The sequence below is a fragment of the Urocitellus parryii genome, chromosome 14 (genome assembly GCF_045843805.1).
Source record: "Urocitellus parryii isolate mUroPar1 chromosome 14, mUroPar1.hap1, whole genome shotgun sequence".
Taxonomy (NCBI): Eukaryota; Metazoa; Chordata; class Mammalia; order Rodentia; family Sciuridae; genus Urocitellus; species Urocitellus parryii.
The window spans coordinates 37,722,365-37,746,255 of NC_135544.1; the positions used below are offsets into that span (position 1 = coordinate 37,722,365).

Consider the following 23,891-nt stretch of genomic DNA (forward strand, 5'->3'; position numbering starts at 1 on the left):
CAAACTATGACCCTTATTTACCCCAGCTTAAAACAACAAACATCTATTATCTCAGTTTCTGTGCCTCAGGAATTAGGACACAGCTTAACAGAGAGCCTCTGGCTCAGGTTGTTTTATGAGGTTCCATTAAGCTGTAATTAGGGGTTATGATCTCATCTGAAGGCTCCTCTGAGGTGAAGAAGACTCCACTTCCAAGTGCATTTATGTGGATCTTGGCAAATCTAAGTTCCCCACTTCATGAATGTCTTCAAAAGGCTGCCTCACATAATGTGGCAGCTGGCTTCCCCCAGGGTAAACAATAGAGAGAGCATCCAAAACAGAAGGTTGTAGTCTTTTATAACCTAATCTCAGAAGTGGTATTCCTGTCACTATTGCCATTTTGATTTGTTAGGAGTGAGCCATTAAGTACCACCCAAAATGGAGAGGGAAGGGATTACACAAGTACATGAATCCCTAAGACAGGGATCACTGGGTGCCCTTTTAGAGACTGCCTAACATAGATACCCTGGCTGGTAACTTTCAGGAATTAATAGATAAGAATAACTGAGCAAAAAATGTGTCCAAGAGAAATGTAGTCTGACAAGGAAAATTTCAGATTGTAAAGAAATAAACAAAGTTGTACTAATATTATCTCTCTTGGAAAAAGTTTTTATCTTTTTTCATACTAATTATCTAAAGAGGCATACTTTATATTTTTCTTGGAATACTTTGAGAGATGATATGTGTGAGAGGATCTTTGTGTTTAGGGTCTACATAAGCAGAGCATATACCTACAGGAGATTGTGTGTATCTTACCCACTGCCCTTTTTGTATGGTTGAAATTGGCTCAAAATAAACATGAGCAAAGATGGCTTTTAAGGTCGTAAGGGATCAGGAAGGGGCTAGGAATAAATATAGAGAGAACGTTGATCACTGACAGCCTTTGTATTGGGAGAGGTTTGTCTTAGAAATTTATTTCGGCCAGGTATGGTGGCTCATGCCTTTAATGCTAGCTAATTCAGAGGCTGAGGCAGGAGGATTACAATTTAGGGAGACTGTTTAAAAAAATGAAAAGAGCTGTGGATAGAGTTTAATGGTAGAACTCTTTGCCAGCATGAGTGAGACCCTGTATTCAATCCCTAGAACCCCCGCCTCCAAAAAAAAAAAAAAAGAAAAGAAAATGCATTTTGGATGTTTTAAGTGTCTTTAGGTGGTAGGTATCACCCTCTTCCTGTGTTATGGGGCTGCACATAGCATCCTAAGCACAATTTGTTAGTAAATCATATAAGTTTGTTGGAAATGAAAGATATAGGCTTCAGACTTTATTATGTCCACCTTTTGGCTATGACCCAATGTCAGATTGATTATGCTTTCTTCAGGTTTGAAGGATATTGTAAATTCTTATCTGTTAGTAAAATATTATTTTTTGTCTCTCAAACCTCATGTGCTTACCACCAATTTGAATATGGCAATTTGCAGATTATAAATTTGGCTTTTAAATCTTTGCTCTCTATCAGGTTAACATAATTTATTTATAGTAGGTTGAAGTTACTTTACAGATATAATGTTGGGTCCTTTAGATGCCTGCACAATTTTAAACAGAATCTTGAGAAAATAATACAGTTTAAATGTTTCCATCCAAAAAAATATTTTACAGTAATAACTTCCAGGTAATCCAAAATGTTCATCATAATTTTTTAACATATGATCAGTTTAGTGAGGATCAGTTTTGTGTATTTACTATGTTTTTGCTAGATTAAAAATATTTTCTTCATTTCACACTATATATACAACATTGAATTACCAAAACATTCCTCTTTTCTTTGCTCACAATGCTTTTGAATTTTTTCAAATTTATGACTTTATAAACAACCACTCATATAAAAGTATATAATGTTTTCTACATCTATATGCAGATTTGGAAACAGAGGCTCTTCTAGTCACAATAATGCATCAAAATCATTAGTACTGAAGTATAAAAAATTTACATGTAACTCATGTTGCTTTTTCATTGGACTATTATGTAATATTTTTTAAACTTTTTAATGAATACATCTGTTTATGGAAATTTGTTTCCTGTTTTGTTTTCTCTCAATGTTTTGTTTTTCTGACAAATTTCTTGACAAACATTTTATAATAAACTAAAACATCTTTTATTAATTTGAGTAAATTTATATCATATTTGGGGCAAAGTATTTTAGTTATATAGAGATAGAAAAAGATGTGGTTTTAAGTTTAGGCAGCAGATTTAGGTAGGTTAGATCTGCAGTTAGTGGTTTGTGTATTCTTCAAGAATTGAATATATAGGATTTCATAAACTATTTGAATGAAGAAGACAGGCATGGTACACACTTAAAATCCTAGGGATTCAGGAGGCTGAGACAAGATCACAAATTTGAGGCCAACCTCAGCAACTTAGCAAGGCCCTATCACAAAATCAAAACAGAAAAATTTTAAAAAGAACTAGGAATGTAGATCCTACATTCAGTTTAATCCCCAGTTATATGTGTGTGTGTGTGTGTGTGTGTGTGTGTGTGTGTGTGTGTGTGTAGGTATATATGTATTGGTCTCTTTTCATATTTTTTTTTTCTCTCTCTCTCTCTTAAATGAAAGAACCAGGTTTTAGCAACAAAACCAACCTTGGAGAGCCCCTGTCGGCTCATACTGAACAGTGAATCCTAGAAGTCAGGAAGACAGGGGGAAAAGAAATAGGAAGGATGAATGCTAAAGACATAGACACATACACCCATATCTGTTACTTATTCATTTCTTCATCCTCAATCATTTTAATTAAATATATTCATAATGTTGTGCCTATAATCATCATCCTCCAGCTTCATAATTCTTTTCCTCTGGTAAAACAGAAAACCTATACACATTCAACAACCCATTCCCATCCCACCCCCAGTCCCTGGCAATTACCATTCTACTTTATATATATGTGATTTTTACTACTCTAGATACTTCATATAAGCAGGATCATTACTTGTCTTTTTATGACTGGCTTATTTCACTTGTTTTAAAATAGTATTGACATCTTAACAATATTAAGTCTTCCAATCCATGAATATGAATGTGTTTCTATTCATTTGTGACTTATTTCATTTCTTTCATTGTACCTTTCATTGTAAAATTCTTTCATCTGCTTGGTTAAGTTAATTCCTGAGTATTGTATACTTTTTGTTGCTATTGTAAATGAAATTGTTTTCTTAATTTCCCTTTCAATTTGTTCATTGGTAGTGTGTAGAAATACAAGGGATTTTGTGTGTTGATTTTATTTTCTTGTACTTTGCTGAATTCATGTATAAGTTTTTAAGTTTTTTTTCCAGAATTCTTATGGTTTTCTACATATAAGATCAAATCATCTGTAAACAGAGATAAGTTTACTTCTTTCTTTTCAGCTTGGATATCTCTTTTATTTCTTTTGGCCTAATTGCTCTTGGAACCATAGAATTTTATTGCTAAGAGAGACTTTGGAGATGATCAAATTCAAAACCTTTGTTTTACAGGTAAGGAGTTGGGGTTTTCAAAATTTAAATATTTTCCCCAATTCTCACATCTAACTAAAGAAACAGTCTGAATAAAATCCATGTTTTACATTGGTTTCTTTTCACTATTAAATGTTTCTCATCACATTTCTGACTTTCCTGTTATTTCAGGCTACTCTCAAAATTTAATACCTTGTTTTTCTGTAAAAAAAATAAGTTCTATGAGAATTATGATTTTTGTTTTGTTTTTTAATTCCACAGTGCTCATACGAATAGCTATTATAGTTAGTGGGCATGAGAGTTTGATGTACACTGAGGAGGTGAGTTAGATAGTTGGGATATACTGTCATGGCTGCTGCTGATTACAGTTGTTCTAAGTGAATGATAGTGCAATAAGAACCAGTATAATTAAAGGTAATACTGGTTAAAAAGTGTGATAAATTTATTTTATCTACAAGTTAACACGGATGATAGTACATTTCTTTCAAAACAAGTTAATGAAATTAAAATAAGCCTAAAATTGTCAGATTTCTGTTTAGGATTTAAATAATACATCTTAATTTTTATGTTTATTTAGTTACCATTTTGGTAACACTCATTATAGAATGAAATTAAAGAACAGGAAAAAAACTTCAGAAAACAAAGTTATATTGTAAATCTTTTTGAATTAAAACAAATCCTACAAATGGTATGCCTTTTAGTAAGAAAAACTGCTCTTGCAGGACCACATCTTTAAATTTAATGAGTGGGGGCCTTTTTTATGTGTTTAATGTACCTTGTGACCTCTTAGTACTTAGCTATTTCCCTTTTCTCCTTAGAAAGACCTCCTTGTGGATTTACCCTTCTTTCATTCCTCTACAATTGTTGCCCTTAAATTTTAGGAGTGTGATTGGTTATCAGGTTTTTTTTTTCTTTTCTTTTTAAAATTTCTCTACCCACTCTATTGTAAACTACTTTGGTGGTCTCTTCTTTTGAAAGTAGAGAAATAAATGGGCTGCCAATTTGATTATAAATGTCTCAAAATATTTTCTCACAGATTCTCTCAACATTAATAGGCCATTGAATAATATCACTTGATACCACTTAAATATTTTTAAACCTAAGTAACCAAAAATTAAATTGTTGCTTTCTTCTTGAAAAATATTGGGGACATATAAATGAAATTCCTTATCTTTAAAATTGAATAAAATGTGTGTTATAGAGATTACTGTTTTTACACATTTTAGATCTTTGTCTGAGATAGAACACGGTCTGTGGGTGCCAAAGAAATGTTGAAGAAAATTATAATGAGTATTAAAATGAAGCTATTTATATGTCTATCAGTCATTAACTAAATGGTATAACACTTTTTCCAAAGGTGCTTGATGGAACTGGTTTGCCGCAAACAAAAGTATTTAATGAGAGTGCTTTTTGAGACCTTCAGCCTTTTTTCTTCTCATTTTCCACTAGGAAGATTTTATATCCTGCATGGTATATATAAACCATTCTTCTTCATTACATACAGTTGTCTTCATAGCATATACCCTTTGAATGCTCACTGCCATCAAATTACTAAAAGCATTAGTACACCTACCCTTTTTAAATATGAATAATGCTTTGTTATTTAACATGTTACATGTAAATATTTTGATTAAACCTACTAATATTTTACAGATTGCTTTATATTAGATATACAACTATTAATAAAATTATTTTCATCTTATTCTTTTGTGGAAAGACTCTTTTTGAAAACACGTCATACAATAAAATATACTACCTCTTTTGGGATTATTGCCTTTTACTAGAAGTAAGCAGTACAGAAAACTATCATAGTTCTTATAAGTTAGTAACTGGTATAGTTGCTGGCAATTAATCTTTAATTTGTACTACTTTCTAGGTAGAAGTTCCTTTATGCTATGCTACCACATACTTGTTTAAACTAAGACCATAATTCTTTTTTTAATGAGAAAACTACATCCAAAATCAGCTGTTTCTCAGATTTTTCATTAACGAAATTAAACTAGGAATTACATACTGCTTTACCAATTAAAAAGTACTTTTATATACATTATCTTACTGAAGGGTCATAGCAATCCTGTAAAATAGATAGGATTGATTTCCCCTATTGTATAGCAAACAGAAGCTCATAAAGTTGTTTGAAATACCTTAGGTCAAGTTATGGCATAATTGTAGCTTTAAATTCACCCTCTACAATAGCAGTGTCAAGAAAACCTCTATGCTTTTCTCTATAGCAGATGTTAGAGTCTATTCTCCAATTTCAGCATAATAAAACTAAATGAATTTAAAGAAAACCAAAAAGACCTACATACTTCCAATTAGATTTTTTTAAATTGATTCTTCCATTAAGAATTTGGTCAGTGTTTAATAAAAGTATTACTATTAGTTTTACTGTTATTTTAATAGAAAAAAGGATGTATACGAATATAAAAGATTTAAATAAAACATTTTTAAATATTAATAAATAAATCATTATTTTCACATATATTAGAGAGTTACTATTTAAAGTGGTCTAAATTAACACACTACTTTATGTAATTTAAATGAGAAGTTATACTGATTTTCTAATGTATTTTGCATTTACATTGTCTTTTTTTTTTTTTTTTTTTGTGTGTGTGTGTGTGGGTTGTTGGAGATTGAACCCAAGGTCTCATGCATGCTAGATAAGTGCTCTGCCACTGAGCTTTATTTCCAGCCCTACATTTTCTTTTTCATAGACTAAGTAAGAGACACAAAAAATAATCTTGTTTATTAATATCACAACACAATTATTGGTACATTTATAATTGTCAAATATCATTTTAGGATTTGTATTGTTAAGTATTTTATTACTTGATTGTGTCTTCTTTTGATCTATATAGTAAATTTGACAGAGTCAGATAATTCATAGACTAAATTTTTTAAAAATTAGCTTAATTTCCTAAAGTCTAAAATAGTTACTGTTTGTCAAATCACACCAAATTCGCTGTGTCCCTGGTCACTTCTTTCAGAGCATTCATGAAAGTTCCTAATTCCTTTTGAAAAAAAATTTTGTTATCATTTACATACTATAAAATTCACCCATTTTAAGTGTACAGTTCAGTCCTCCCACCTTCTCTCTCTGAAGATAATTTTGGATACATATGCGATGGCAAGAAATATACAGATTCCTTTTACATTTTACCTTACTTCCCCAGTAACATTTTGCAAAACTATAATATACTATCAAGGAGGATATTGAGAGTGGTACAGTCCACCAGTCTATTCAGATTCACAATGGATATGTGTGTATGAAGTTCTGTGCAGATTCATACAGACTAACTCCACAGTCAGGGTACTGAACAGTTATGTTATAGCAGAAGTCCCTCATGCTATTTTTTTTTAACTGTACCCATCTTTTTCTTGGCTAATAATATTGAACACCTTATGTGCTTATTCACTGCTGGTGTATGTTTTTGGTTAAATAATATCTTTTGGCTATTTTTAAATTGGATTGTTTATTTTGTTACTGTTGAGTTTTGAGAATTGTTTTAATTTTCTTTACTAGTCTTTTGTCAAATGAGTGGTTTGTGAATATTTTCTCTCAGTTCATTAGGTTATGCTTTTTTAAAAAATATTTTTTTAGTTGTCAATGAATCATTTATTTATTTATTTATTTTTATGCAGTGCTGAGATGGAACCCAGGTCCTTACACATACCAATCAAGTGCTCTATCACTGAGCCACAACTCCAGTCCCTAGGTCATGCTTTTATCTTTTAAATAAGAGCTTTCAAAGAGCTTTATTAATTTTTATTTTTTATTTATTTATTTTATTTTATTAACTTTATTAATTTTTCTTTTATATATCATGCTTTAATGTCAAGTCTAAGAACTCCTTGCATAGCCTTAGATCTTAAAGATTTCCCCTATGTATTTTTTTAAATTTATAGTTTTTATGTCTTGTATATATATGACTTTAATTTTGGAAAAGGTGTGAGCTTTAGGTCCTGATTCATCTAACTCAGTTTTTAAATCAATGTTTATCATTCATTCAGTCAACAAATATTTGATGAGCAGTTTATATGTTCAAGACACTAGGTTTTATACTGCATTTATCCACTTTTGTGTGGCATCAGCTCCTCATCTTAGTACTTAATAGGCAATCCTCATTTCCATGGTGCCCTGTTAACTAAAACTAGTGCATGTTGGCAGTGTGGTCTTACTTTGTGTGTTTCATGGTAATTACTAACAAGTAGTTACCATGAATGGTACAAAGGAAGGGTTGTGTATATACATATAGGCATATATATATATTCTTACATTTTATACTTATATTTTTGTATATTATATGTTTAAATTTTCTTGTAACAACGGACTATAATAAAATGAATATAAGTACAATATAATAAATGAGTTCCAAAATTGTCTTAAAAGACATATGTTTGAGTAAATATTGTACAATTATCAAAAAATGTGCCTGCAAATACCAATCTCACCAATTGATAAATTGATTTAGAAGGTCTAAAAAGTTAACCTGCTATCCACAAAACACTTCATAATTTAAATTACTGGGGATGGAAAGGTGTTACTAAAATTTGTATTGTAAACAACTTCTTATTAATTGGAAGGTGTATTTTGTGGTACTTCCAAAAGGACTTTTTGGCTCATTGAGTTTTCCAATGAACTCTTAGAGTTTCTTCTGAAAGCATATTGATAGTGATTTAAAATTATGAAAGCACCTAACTTCCAAAGTGGCACCTGTTATCACTGACTGATGACTCAATTATTTACCTTACTTGCCATACTCTGTTTTTATATATAATGTATCAATCCAAGCAAAGTTAACTTCAACTTACTTTTTATATTTACTTTTTTTCTTAGCAAAAGCCAATGGCATCTCTCCAAATTTCATAGATCGTAAATTAATGAAATTTAGGAACAAGATTATGACTAATTAGGTAATTCAATCCAAAATAATGAGATGAAATGGAATAAAAATAAAAGTTATCATTTAAAGAGTCTGGAAGAAAATGTATGTAAAGCTACTTCTATTGTAAACTACCTACTATGGATTAAGTTCTCTAAATGTTATCTTAAGTTCCATGTGATAAGAATTATTATCTATTATTTTACTAATGAAAAAATTAAGGAGATATTATAACTAATCAGATTCTGTATTAGAGTTTGATCCAGATATTTTTTTATATCAAAGTTTGTGGCTTTCTTAAGTACATTAGCCTGAAAGAGCAGTTGCAGCTGGGAGCAACAGTAGCGATAATAAGCAGTGACAGGTAGATGAGATGAGCACCAGTGATGAAGAGACAGATGGTAGAAATGTCTTTGACAATTCATGGGCTCTAATAGCTCTAGACATATGATTTGCTGGTTAGAAATAAAAGCTCTGGGCTGAGTTTGACTCTTAAATGTTTCATTTTCCAGCTATGAGATCTCAGGCAAATTTGCTTATCCTCTCTGTGTTAAGATAATATTACCTACCTATTAAGATTGTTGTGAAGGTTAAAATGAGACAATATGTAAAATATTTAAGAGTATATGGTTCAGAATATTAGATAAATGGTTTATAGCACAAAAATAATATTTGTTACTATTTATAGTACTAAATACTATGTAAATAAACATTATATACATACTATTATGTACAAAAGAAGGGAATGCAGCTAGGAATTCTATTATTATTATTATTATTATTACCACCAAGTATTGAACCTAAAGTTACTTTACCACTGAACCAAATCCCCAATCTTATTTATTTATTTATTTATTTATTTATTTATTTTTGAGACAGGGTCTTGCTAAGTTGCTTGAGGCTGGCTTTGAATTTATGATCCTCCTACCTCAACCTCCTGTGCCGCTGGGATTACAGGTGTACACCACTATGCCCAGAACAGCCAGGAATTCTACACGTGCACAAGAATTCTAAGGATGTTTTTTCCTATTTTGGTTAAAAATATTTTCTCTGTTCTTCAAAATAAAAAATTCTTATCAAAAATAATTCTTACTTAATGTTTTGATATTTTCCTTAACAGGTTTCTTACTACTCTTATAATGCTGTTTCCTTAGTAATGGACTTCAGTTCATAATATAATTTACCTTAGGGTAGCAGTTCTTGACCTGAGTGCACTAACTCAAACATAGGGTTTTTCAAATTCATATGCCTAGATTCCATAGCCAGGAGGATTCTAGTTACATAACAATCATACGAGCAATAGAAATAACTCTTGTATACCTTTTACCTAGCTTAACCAATTTTTAACATTTTTGCTACTTCAGTTTATTATTTTCTCTTTATAGACATAGACATTACTTTTTCTGAGCTATTTTAGAGAAGGTTGCATAAATCATGCCTTGATGCTTCAGTTTATGTTTCCTAAGAACAATAATTTATTCATATTCATTATACACTTATCAAGTTCAGGAAATTTAACATTGATATAATACTTTATACAATCTTCAGTCCATATATCCAGTTTCTTAATTATCCCAGTAATATCCTGTTTAGCAATTTTTTCCTAGTACAGGATCCTTTTCATATACTGCATGTAGATATCTTCTTTAACCTGAAATTATTACTCAGTCTTTCTTTGGCGTTGTTTATAGCATTGGGATTCTGAAGAAAAAAATTCTGTTGTTTTATGGACTCCATTTGTGCTTCTTTGATATTTTACAATTGAATTATGTATTTTGGATGGAATACAATGTAATTGATTTTGTGTCTGTCTCAGGGTGTCACATCCAGAGATACATGTGTTTGTTTGCCTTTTATTGCCAATGCTAATTTTGTCATTTTCTTAAAGTACTGTAAGATTTCTTAATTTCTTTTTGCAAGCAATGTGGGGCGATACTTTGAGACTATAAAAATTGCATTCTTTATCAGACTCCATTCAGCATCCACTGGTAATTCTTCTCTGAAGGTTGTAAAGTGGTGATTTTTCCGACTGCATTATTCTTTCTATTAGTCATCATTGTACTGCTAAGAAAGACCTACCTCCTTTATTTACGTATTTATTGATCATCCATGTAGACTGGGGGGTTTTTTTATGTGATGGATCATATTACTGTCATTTTGATGTCCACATTGACCCATATTTGGCCAACAGGAGCTACCTTCAGATCAGCTCCAAATTTCATTTTTATATTGCTTTTGTTTTGTTTTCATTTGCTTTTAGTTCAATGGACATTGATAATCCACATTAAGAAACACTGCATTAGGAGTTTCTTGATGGCCCACAAGTGGGTCCTGAGTGGACTGAAAAGGTGAAAGTTGGGGGGAAATGCATCTTTTTTTTTTCAATTGTAGATAGACACAGACACAATGCCTTTATTTATTTATTTTTTTAATGTGGTACTGAGGATCAAACCCAGTGACTAATGCTAGGCAAGCACTCTGCCACTAAACCACAACCCCAGCCCACATCTTTATATATATATATATATATATATATATTAGTATCACACAGCTTTCAGTGGGTACCTACTATGAGCAAACCCACAAAATATTTACCATGTAGAGTATACAATTTTATGTCTATTAAAATTATCATTAAAATTAACCTGTTAACTTTTACTGAAAAGTCACTGGATAAAATCAGAGGAAAAAATCAAATAATTCTTGTGCAGATGTTTTGGCCACACTTGTAATTATTGAACATCTTTGAGGCAATAAAATGTGGATTTATAGATGTGTGGGCCCTCATAGGACTGATGGTTCTTGATTTAGGGGAATTGGTTTGATAGTCATTATATTGGGCCAATTATAATTATTAAGAGAGTCATGGAGAGGAATATTTTCTCTGTGGTTCTTCAAATTTTTTTAGAAAAAGTGCTAAAATTTGCCTGGTAAGTGATAGGGGTTGAGATGTCTGCCTAAACATTCTAGACATGTGGTGTATATGTATTAGGAGGAGGGATTGTGGTCTACTGTTCCATATACGCATATTATTTCATTTAATTCTCACAAAAATCGTATAAAAGTAGGAAAATTTTATCTTTCTAATATAGGAAAAGGAAACAGTGACCCACTGATGTTAACCCACTGATACTTTATTACTCATTTTACTCTGTATTTTTCCCTTTCTTACTCTGTTTTGGAGTTTCAGATGTCTTGGGGATTTTGGAAAGTATGTAAGCTTCTGCTATCCTTCTGCACTTTTCCAGACCATCCTCCTTTTTTTCTACATGACTTCATTGGAAACCACTCCTCTTCCCACTTTTCATGTTACACCAATATGTTGAAATCTTTTTTCATAGTAGTTACTGTTCACTCCACAAAGGGAGCATTAGCTAATTAAGAAGCTCTGTGCAGTCTTCTGGGTAAATATTTTTCAAAGGCTTTGTTAATTTTTGAATAATTCTGAATCTTATGACTTTCATTTACATCATCCTACTACTATGCTGCTATGCCACAACAGCATAGGACTTTAGGAATAGAAAGTTAAGTTTGAAATGTAAAATATGATAATAAATCAACCAAAATATGAAATTCTTATGCAGGAGATTAAATTAATTAAATGGCCATTGTTCAGTTCATGTGATGCATTCCTTAGAACTAAGTATTTAGGATTACTCAATTTGATTACCAGTTCCTCACTCAATAGTCATTAATATAAGGCTTCAGAGTTTCTTGTCCACTACTGTGCTGCATGAGTGTGTTTGTGGGCAGTGTGGAATTGAACATGAATATTTTGCTCTTAAATCAAAATAATATCTAATGACTCTGAGACTGATCAGGATTAACTGATCATAATAGTAGTCAAGTAATGCTCCTTATAGGCATGTTTGCATAATTCTAGGAAAGTAGAAGTTTTCAAATCTCATTCATTTGGCTGTTTAACCATTGTAAATATCTCTGTATTTTCTGTAGGAGCAGTGATTCAGTAGTTAGCAATTCACTGAATTTTATAAAACATAGCTAAAATGAATAAGAAGAATAAATTTTATTTCTAATATTTATACATGAAATACACTAATTATTATCTTTTTAAAGTGAAGAATTTTTTTCCAGGAAAGCATTATCCATTTCCCTCAACCTATTTGTAGTGGACATATAAGTTACCAGCAGTAACTTCACCACAAAAATTCATATTAAAATAGAACTGGTGGGGCTGGGGATGTGGCTCAAGTGGTAATGCTCTCGCCTGGCATGCGCAGGGCACTGGGTTTGATCCTCAGCACCACATAAAAATAAAGGTATTGTGTCCACTGAAAAATAAATATTAAAAAATTCTCTCTCTCTCTCTCTCCCTCTCTCTCTCTCTCTCTAAAAACAAAAAAAAAGATTTCAAATACAAAAACTTCTGTGTTCATTTTTCTTTCAATTTGGAATTCTTTGTATATTCAGTGATTCAACTATTCAGTGACTTTTTTTAACCAAATAATTGCTATGAGTGACAGCACTATATCTTTTATAATATTATGTATGCTTCAGTGTTAAAAATCCTTATACCAAGATTTTATTAAAACTTGGCAATTCTAAAAATGCCATACCTTGAAATCAAGCTTTGTTTAGTTCAGTAATGCAACAACCCAGCATTAACTGCATATTTTAGATCTCTTCATGTTTCATATCATATTTTGAATCTCAATTTTAAAGCCAGAAGTTGACAGATGACTGATGATAACACAAGAACCAAGATATTGCTATTGGCATCATTGTCAGGCATATTGACTTTTGAATCTTTTTGTGGAATTCACAACCTTTTTTTTAAGGGCTTTTTTCCCCCCGTGGGTGAGTAATGGTCATTGAAAAACAAATTGCATTTACCAAACTAAACAAAACCCAAAAATACTTGGCCAAAATATAAGAATAATTAAAAGAGATGAAGAATTTGTGTGCATAATCCCTACAAACCTAGGCAAGTATAAACATAAATAACTTTATTGAGCTGGCAAAACCTCAGAATAGCTAAAGTATTTTAATACATTTTATGAAAGTGTTCATCATAAGCCAAAATGATTCTGACAAAAGAAAGTAATACCTAACGTGTGTTGATTGTTAGGCATGAAATGAATCTTGTAGACATCATCTCCAGTACAACAGCCTTTTGAGCTTTAGGTATTATTATTTTTCCACACTACATGTGTAAAAGCTACAATTTAGAGTCAAGTATCCCATAAGTATCCTTGCAGTTCTCTTTGAGCCTCAACTCTCCACCCTCCCCATCATTTTTTTTTTTTTTTTAAGAAACAGCAACTGACCCTTTACCTCTTTCTACCTGCTGGATGCTTTCTGATCACATTATCCAGTGCTCAGTTTAAATGATCCTCATTAATTAAAGTCCAGAGCCTAGGGAAATCACCCTGGTTTTTTGTTCCCTAGCAACAGCCCTAACAACAGCTGCTTAAACATATGCCACTAAAAAGATGCTATAGAGGAAGTACATGAAAGTTATTATTAAATGTCTTAAATATTAAGATTTCAGACACCATAGTTACCATGTTTGATTATTTACCTTTAGTGGTGCAAAAGAGAAAAATAAATTTAGTTATTTAGAATAACAGATACACTAGATGAAACTAGCAACACATGTGATACCTAGGTATTTTCTGGCTGTTAAACCAAAAAAACATGAAAATAAAATACTTTTTTATGATTGTGAGTCTTAAAATGTTACATTTGTGTCAAAATTAAATGTGCTTATTTTATAATGTAACATGGCCTATTTAAATATTAAGAAAATTGAAAACTCTATGAATTTTTGTTGGCATTCTATATTTTTTGTTATTAATTTTTTTGTTATTAATTTTTTTAAATCAACACCATAGTTTTGCCTTTTCCAGAATGTTGTAAAATTGGGGTCAGAACTTCATATGGGATTCTTTTATTTACTAATATGCATTTAAGTTTTCTTCATGACTCTTCATGGCTTGATAGCTCATCTCTTTTTAGTGCTGAGTAGTATTCCATTATATGTATGTACCATAGTTTATACACTCACCTACTTAAGCACATCTTGATTGCTTCCAAGTTTTGGTAATGATGAATAAAGCTACTATGAACATACATGTGCAGATTTTTGTGTAGTTTTCAACTAATTTTGGTAAGTACCAAAAAGTATGAATGAATGCTAGATCATATGATAAAAGTATGTTTGATTTTGTAAGAAACTGCAAGTTGTCTTCCAAAGTAACTGTATCTTTTTACATTCCTATAAATCCTTGCTAGAATTTGCTATTGCCAGTGTTTTGAATATACCATTCTAATAGTTATGTAATATTATCTCATTGTTTTAATTTGCAATCTCCTAATGACATAGGATGTTGAGTGTCTTCTTGTCATTTGTATGTCTTTGGTGAGGTGTCTATTGAGATGTTTTTTCCTAAACAGGAAAAAGAACAAAAAATTTACTAGACTCCTACTGAGATCTTTTGCCCATTTTTTAAGTGGTTTATTTCTTATTTGGGGGTTTAAAGCATTCTTTGTATATTTTGGATTATTGCTCTTTATTATATATATATGTTTTTGCAAAGATTTTTCTCCCAGTCTGTGGTTTGTCCTTCCATCTTCTTAATACTATGTAGTTTTTAAGCATTAATTTTTTAAAGCTGAACTCATAATTTAAGAACTGATACCATTATAGTGGTATGCATGGTAGGTAAGGAAAGGTTAGTTTTTGTGCCTTCTGTGTTTTAAAATCACTAATATATTCCTTTTCTCTTAACCTCCTACTTCAACATGCACACAAATATGCCACCATTTTGTAACTTAAGCTGCTAGAATTTCAAGCAGTTCAATGTAAGAAGGAGTAGTTAAAATTAATTATTTTTCTTGTTTGGATCAACAAGTAACCTAATGTGATAGTCATTGTCCAGATAATAGCCCGTAATTTAGTAAATATACATGTGGAGTATTCCTTTTTAAATATTAAGAAAATAATATCTTTGACATTCTTTTAAGGTCTACTCAATTTTCAAGTTATTCCTAAGAATTTTCAGAGTTTCTACAGCAATGTTGTAGTTTTTGTTTGCTTATTTGTTCATTTGTTTGTTGTTTGTTCTTGTTTCATCTTAGGGTTTTTTTTTATTTTTGCTTAACAAAACTATAAGTTCAAGTAATGCTATGAATGGATTTCACAATGTTAATGATTTTATGTAAAAATCAGTATTTTTTTCCAAATTTTTGAAACAAACAAGTATTAGTAGTCAACTTGGGTTAATAAAGCAAGAATATTTTGTTTGAAAGAGTGATCATGAAAGAAATTACTTGTATTAAAATCTATTCCTTATTTAGTTTTTTTTAATGAAGTTCTTACTCAGGAAATACTGCTTATTTTAAAGACAAGATCAAATAAGAAATCTAGGCCACTTGTTTTCTAAGTATCTGTATATTACAGTCCAATATCTGTAACTGAAAAATTTAGAGCTGCTCTGGTGGAAAGTCAAATGGAGGTGAGGGAGACTAGAGCACACCTTCTTTTTTGCTTTTCCCCAGGTACCTCAGGGGAATCCATGGAGCCATGTGGAGAAGTATTGGAAAATTAGTCTAAATTATGATTTTTATTTTAAAGCAACAACAAAATAAAATAGTCCACTGTTACTAAGCAATTTATCATGGAGTTCTAGGTGTCTAATTTATAAGGTTTCCGAATTAGACTTCAGGGCCTATGTTACATTTTATTACAGTCTACAACGTAAGTGTAGACTGGCAAGAATTAAACGAAAAGCCTGTTTCACAGCTGTTATGCATCTGGGAGTTTGGTTAAAAGGGGCTAGTTTAGCTTAGCCCGAATTGTGATAAAAAGCAGGGTCTGGAGGCCTTTTAACTAAAGTCCTGTGCTCTGATCAGAGCTGTATTTAATACTGGTCCATAAGTCCACATAATTATAATTTGTAAGAGTCTTTAGGACATCAGTAACTTTTAAATCTTACCATGTGAAAAATGATTTTGTCACCTGTGGACTTAAAAGTAGTTAGCAAGCTGGGAAAAAGGTGATGATCACACGAAATATTTCTGAAACTTTCTCCATCCAACTTTTGTACTTTAAATGTTCCAACTATTCTTTGTAATATACTACTGGTTTTACTAGTCTTTAATGAGGAACTTTAATTCTGATAAGTGAATGCGTCATGTCGAATTTGTTGTACTACTGGGAAAGATGTTTTACTTTTTTAATGTTACCATTATTACATTCTGGCTTTTTCTCAGTCTTGCAGATGGGTCAAGGGCTGTGGAGAGTGGCCAGAAACCAGCAGCTACAACAGGAAGGCTATAGTGAGCAAGGCTACCTCACCAGAGAGCAGAACAGGAGAATGGCTGCAAGCAACATTTCTAACACCAATCATCGTAAACAAGTCCAAGGAGGCATTGATATATATCATCTTTTAAAGGCAAGGAAGTCTAAAGAACAAGAAGGATTCATTAACTTGGAAATGTTGCCTCCTGAGCTAAGTTTTACCATCTTGTCCTATCTGAATGCAACTGACCTCTGCTTGGCTTCATGTGTTTGGCAGGACCTTGCTAATGATGAACTTCTCTGGCAAGGGTAAGTTAAACCCACCAATATTTGATTCAGATCTCTCTAAACGTAATCAGGCTTAATGTTCTTCTTGTAAAAAATAAATATATATATATGTGTGTGTGTGTGTGTGTGTGTGTGTAAAATAAAATAAGTTTTTCACTTTGGCTTGTACGTTGAATTGCACTTTATTAAACCTGAAAAAAATAGAGAAAGTTATCATTAACAGTCAAATTTGATATTGAGAAAAGAAAGACTGTAGAAAGGAAAATGGATCAATGACTTTACAGTGAAAAGAGAGGTTGTAAATTTCAGTTTGTTATAAATCAGAAATTTCCAGCTTATTCTAAAAGTACAACAAAGTTCTGAACTGAGAATTTATAATTCAGAACCTGGAGTCTTCACATCCTCTCTGTCGTTTGTGCTTCCCACAGGTATCCCATCTGCAAAACAGGCATACCTAAACATCAATAAATAGTCCTCAGATGTTAATGGTTTCCAAGGGAGTACATGTGTATTTTTTTAATATTTATTTTTTAGGTGTAGATGGAAATAACACAATGCCTTTATTTTTATGTGGTGCTGAGGATCGAACCCGGGTCCCGCTCATGCTAGGCGAGCACTCTACCGCTGAGCCACAGTCCCAGCCCACATGTGTATATTTTTAGTTATACATTATTTTATCAAAGGTGCTTATTAGCATAAACTTTAGCTGGTGAAAAATTCATCTACTTTTTATTTTTTTCTAACCACCATTTCATCAATACAGTAGGAAAAAAATTAGAAAGCAAGGGGATAAACAGTCTATTTGCTTAAAGTGGATAATAGAAATTTTAGTGACTATTATACCAGTTTAAGTTAAATTACAAATCTAGGAACATTTGGTAGTATAGATTCTGTAATTGAACCTAAGTTACTTCTTAAGTACTTAAAAAAAATCATAGGTCCTTGCGATTTGTTTCTTTTGGGTCCTGAAAATGTTAACAAACACAGGAGAATTTTGGGATCTCAGACTTTCTAGCATTCTTTACCAAAGTTTATTTAAGTTTCATTGTTTTAAAAATGGGATTTCATAATAACAAAGAACATATCTAGAAATAAAAATATTTTAAAAACTAAATAATTTCTTTTTTTTCAAATAAATATATTGATATTTTTATTATTGTTGTTTTATCTCTAGATTAATTGTCTTTAAATGGTAAAGAAATTTGTTTGTGCTATTAAAAATGTAAAATAAACATGTTGAATCTCAAGAACATAAGTATAGAACAGTTTTTTTTTTTTTAAAGTAACAGTATTGTGAATACAATACAAAGTGTCAGCCATAGTTCAACCATCATTTCCACCAACATTGAAGAGAATATCCAGGAAGCACTTTGAAAAGAGCTTTCAAAGCCATCTGAAATCTTATTAATCATTATTAACTTATTAATTCCCTCAATTAGATTGAGGGAATTAATAAGTTAATCTAAATTGTCAAACTTTAGTAAAAAGGTAGTGAAATTTCTAATGTTAGCCTTCCTAATGTTATATAATTATAGTATAAAATAATACAGGTCATTTCTCAGCTTTTGAATAGATAAAATCTTTAGTTTGGTATTGTTATGCTTTCAGTGCCTTGTCATAGTGAAGGTATTATGTGAGAGGAAATTCTGTTAGAAGTGTTTGAAGTAAGTCATAAGTTTTAATCACCTACGAACTTATGAGGGAATTAAATACTTTAAAACTATCTCAGTTTGTAGTATTTTTCTACATTTTAACATTCCTCTCAAACTTAATTTGTTTTCCTACATTTGAACTTGAAAAAAGCTCATTTCTAAGCTTATCTGAACTCAAGCAGAATTTTTCATTTGAAGTTTAAATCTGGATGGTTTATCTCTAAAAGAAATGCTTTATTGTTTGCCATATAGTTATGCCTATATCTATGACATTTGATTTTTCTTATTAAAAAATTGTTTCTATTTGAAATTAAAGGTTGGCTGAGTTTTTAACTTTGAATATGTTGAATATTTGTTGATGTTGGGAGATTATTGCTTTCACATAGCTTAACTCAGAAGCTGATTTCTAAACAATTTATTGTACTTATGATTTTAAAATCAGTGATTTCATTTGGTTAGTAAAAGTAATGCCAGGATATAAATTAACTATTAAGATGATAGTGTCAAATCAAGTATTTTACCCACTTATCCTCGCAATTTCTGATGTTATAGACTAAGACAATAACTTTTTTCACATTTTCCTTTGGTGTGTGTGTGTGTGTGTGTGTGTGTGTGTGTGTGAGAGAGAGAGAGAGAGAGAGAGAGAGAGAGAGAAAGGGAGAGGGAAGGAAAAGAAGGAAATTTGAGGCAGAAATCAATAATGAATATTAGAGGGTGAAACTGTTTTGTCTCAACAAGTTGCAGATATTTTGAACATACACACAAAAATTTACATTTTTGAGGCAAAGACTCCAGAATTTCCATGCATTCATAAGAAGACAAAAATTGAGCCTTCAGATAACAACCTATAGTTATTACCTCTGTACAGAGTTGGAAACCACTATACTGGTCTGCAGAAAATAGTGTATTTTTAGATGCAAACAGTATTTTAGATTCTATAGACTTTTAAAATAATCATTTATCATTGTAATAGTAAAGAATCAGTTTGTTTGAAAAACTGTATTAACAGTCGTGCTTAACATTACATTTTGATGTATTAAAGTTGTAACATTACAATTGCTATGTTTAGTTTGTCTGTTAATATATGCATTTTTGAAAAAGCAAAAGATTATTTCCCTACCCAACAATTTTCCCACCCCACCCCAGATCCCATTTATTTTTATTTCACAGTAGGGCATAGGTTACCTAATAGATTCCATTTAGCATCTTGATTAAGATTTCAAGCTGTGGAGTAAGACTCATTGTGTTCAAATCCTGCTTGTATACTTTATTAGCTGTGTGACTTTTGACAACATTTTTGTCTTTTTGTTTTTTATCTATTGTACCAACATCAAGATTGTTGAGAGAGTTGAGTAAATTAGTACAATTGAAATACTTAAAATAGTGCCCAGCATCTAGTAAGCACTGTCAGTTATTATTACTATTATTGATACTTATTTTAAACTTCAGGTAGTATTTATGAATATTATTAATCTTTGTAACTTAAATTTTTAGGTTCTATGAAAATTGCCAAATTTAAGGCACTTATCATGTTTGATAAATAAAAAATCAAATATAAAATTAAAAATTTTAAACTTTAGAGCTACAAGATCTAATTTTATATTATTTAATATTTCTCTTTTATCATGTTCATACATATTTAGGAAATTAAATGCAATAACTTTTTGTCTCATTTTCTTTTATTTTTCAGGTTGTGCAAATCCACTTGGGGTCACTGTTCCATTTACAATAAGAATCCACCTCTAGGATTTTCTTTTAGAAAACTGTATATGCAGCTAGATGAAGGTAGCCTTACCTTTAATGCCAACCCAGATGAGGTAAGTGAAAAATGTGAATATTTGTGTCATGTGAACTTTATTGCTATCTTGCTGCAGCTTTCTAACATAACAAATTTGCAGGTAAAACAAGTAATTGAACATACTTTTTCAATCACTAAGAAGCCTTGTATTTTAATTATTGCTATATGACATAGTCATTTTTCCTTTTCTTGTTCTACTCTTTCTGCTTGCTCACTTGGTATGACAGCATCCATGACATTTGCAGTCCTCTTCTGATCTAATAGAGATACTTATTACTGGAGAATATGACATTTTGATAATTAGAACATGGAATAGGTTCATCAAATGTTGTCTATGCATTTTCTGTTTATTGTTTATTTACTAGTGATACACTTTTATCATAATCACAGATAACATCATTCTAGTTTCCAACATCAAAATATTGTCTTTAATTGATGCCTATAAGTCTTTGTTGACATAAAAAGTACTTAGAGATTGTTATAAAATTGAAAAATTTTATATTGATCATTTAATTATTTCTTAAAATGTAATAATGATCAAAATGTGAAGCCAATACTTCTACTGTTTTTTTTCCTATTCTCATTTTAATTTATTCTGAAAAAGTTCTAATTTTCAGAATTGTTTAAATACCTACTACACTAATTCTTTGAAATCTAAGTAGAAATTATTCAATGCTCAAAATTAATACTTCCAGGTGTATTATTTTCTGTGGAAAAATATTAACTAACCAAATCTTTTAAATTTAAAAAAAAAAAACAACTTTTTTATTTGTTTATAGAAGTCTTAAGGACTATTTAGGGATGAGAATGTAGCATAGTGATGGGGTACTTACTTAACACATATCAGGCCCTGAGTTCAGTTTCCACTACCCCAAGGAAAAAACAAAGGACTCATTAAATCATGCAGCTAAACATGTTCTAAAATTAGGGAATTGATTTTTGTTATAATTAGGGAAATATTTCTCCCATGTAAAATATTTTTATCTTAAACAGAATACTGATTTTATAAATGTACATATAATAATACTTGTGACAGCATATTTTTTTAAATTGATTTTCACTTATTACATATAGTTTCTTTTTTGTTAAATTTTTCTTGTACACATGAAAAATCAAATAAAGTTTCATTGCTAACAAATTTATAAAATTTACATATTTTAAAACCTGGTGTAATACTGAAATTCAGATATTCTCTTTCCTCTCTCTACTATTCTAAGAGGTGAGAGAAAATTGATACTCTTAATGAAAATAGAATGAGTCATTGGAAATTAAAGTTTAAATTATATATTTAGAATGAATATAATATTGTTTTTTAGAACCTAATGACCATTCTTTAGAAAGGCAAATGAATGGATAAATTATTTATCATAAGTTAGGTTTTAATATTTATTATTTTATTGTTAATTTTTCTGATGCCCTTTATTATTGAAAAAAAACACTTGTTTTTACTTTGTTTTGGTCAAATCTGTTCTTTTCCTTGTAAACATATGAGAACAATAAGCTAGTCATCTTTTTGATCTTGTACTGTGGCTTATCTTCTCCATTCAAGAAATTCTGCTATAGGTAGATAATCAGAGAATGGCATGGTGTCAGAGACTTTATTGTTCTCAACTTGTTATTTAAATTAGATATTACTCATTGTTAATTAAAATAGTTCTCATGATGAATTTTATGACAAGATATATGTTTTGCATCAGTCTATTGAGGTAATTGAAGAACTGAAGCAGAATAGTACAGTGTTTAACTCTAGAATATATAGGGATCAGAAGAGGCAGCTGTAGTAAGCCCCAGTCTTTATTTTGCCTAGTTTCTCAAGCCATACTGGACCTTATCACAAATTATATTGATGTTGAGTAAAACTGTCATATTTGATTGTTATGACTTGAAAATGTTGCATTCTAAGGAAAATGTAACTTGGTAAGTACCAAGTTGTAGATTTATAAAGTTGGGAAAAGTTGGATGTAACTGCTGATGTTGATTATGGTAAGTAGTCATTCCTTGCTAAGAGTATCTGTTTTTAAAACAAATCCTAAAGCCATCTTTTTATTCAAATATTAAATATACATATTTATATATATTTATACATATATATACTCATACACTAAAATATTGAATAGTTTTAAGTATTCACATTGAAAAAGCTAGATGTAAAAATATGATTCCATTTTTGCAGCTACGTATATCAACATATAGCATTCTTGTTATTACCTCCTCTAGAGCATTTGGAGGGGAGGCAGAGAAAAGAGGTAAAATTCAAATTCTTTTTTTTTAAGTTTAAAACTGATAGTTTTAAAATTTTTAAATCAAAATGTTTGCTAAGAGAGTGGATTGAAGTTATTAATTTAATTATAATTTTTTTGATCATCAGATTTTACTTATCCATCCTACCTTCCATTGCTATTGAGAGTTGGCTGTATTTTCTTTTTCTTTACTTCTTGGCCTGATTTAAAGATATCCTTGAGCATTCCAGAAGTACTGAATTTACCATTTTGAAAGGGCCATATAGTGCTGTCCATAAGTGTAGACTTGAACCACTCAAAGTATGTTATGGTTCCAGAATTCTGATGTTGTGCTATTATAAATATCAGTAATTAAGCAGGTGTTGTCTGATAGCAAAATAGAATTCTGTCTTTACCAGAATGCACTTAGGATACAAATAGGCAAAACAAGATATTGAAATATATTTAATATGTTCTGAGGAATGAAGGGAAGTGTTTTAATGACTATATTGTATATGTTTGTTACTAATATAAATATATTATAGCCATTTGATTAATTGTTTCAGGTCTTCAAATTGAAAAGTGAAAGGGTTATCCAAAAAGATGTTTTTATGTTGAACTTATCTGTATGAGTCATATGTTAGCCAGGTCATTAGAATGATGTTTGTCAAGGTTTTTGAGTGCTAGAAATCAAGAGTACTTTTTGGAGATTGATTTTTTCCCCCCACTCACTGGAGCACTGTCATCAGAAATATCATTTTTAGTTCATTTAACTTGAGCATTAAATTACTTGGATGATATGTTTAAGTGTAAGTGGTGTTTATTGCAGGTATCTGAGATAAGATGTATATAATTGTTCACTATTATAAAAAGTCTACTTTTCCATAATTTCTAGTTTTGTACTTAACATTTTAATAGCAAGCATCATTAAAATATTATAAAAATAAGAATACTTACAGCCACAGGGAACAAGAATCTCCAAAGGACACCGTTCATGTCACGGATATGGGTAACCAAACTCCACAGCAACTGCTGGCAGTGGCTCATGGGGTGGGGGAGAACATCTGCACAATTTGTGGTATGATTATCTAGCACGCTGTTGTTATATGCATGACATTGTGATCTCAACTGTATGTAATGTCTTGATTTTATGCATGAGCTTGTGTACTTAGTGGCAGATGACCACATTCTAGTAAAGGAATGTGCTGAGACCCGTTTCCATTATGTTGTATTTCCCTTGCATGTACAAGTTATGTGTGTTGATTTTATTCTACTAGCAGTATTATAATAAAGTAATTTTACTTACCAACCAGTAATATAT

General features: G+C 30.8%; 1 protein-coding gene across 4 annotated transcripts in view; it reads left to right on the forward strand.

Moving 5' to 3' along the window:
• Window positions 1-23,891, forward strand: part of Fbxo8 (F-box protein 8) — a 45,907-nt gene that overhangs the window by 1,181 nt on the left and 20,835 nt on the right. The window contains exons 2-5 of one of the 4 annotated variants that reach the window (XM_026389733.1): window positions 16,586-16,922; window positions 20,244-20,370; window positions 22,525-22,597; window positions 23,530-23,648. In XM_026389733.1, the coding sequence (XP_026245518.1) occupies window positions 16,594-16,922; window positions 20,244-20,370; window positions 22,525-22,597; window positions 23,530-23,648 (648 nt within the window). In that variant the 5' untranslated portion in view covers window positions 16,586-16,593. Of the gene's footprint in view, window positions 1-16,585; window positions 16,923-20,243; window positions 20,371-22,524; window positions 22,598-23,529; window positions 23,649-23,891 lie in introns of those variants that run through there. The other 3 variants (XM_077792566.1, XM_077792567.1, XM_026389734.2) reach the window with 3 other exon arrangements.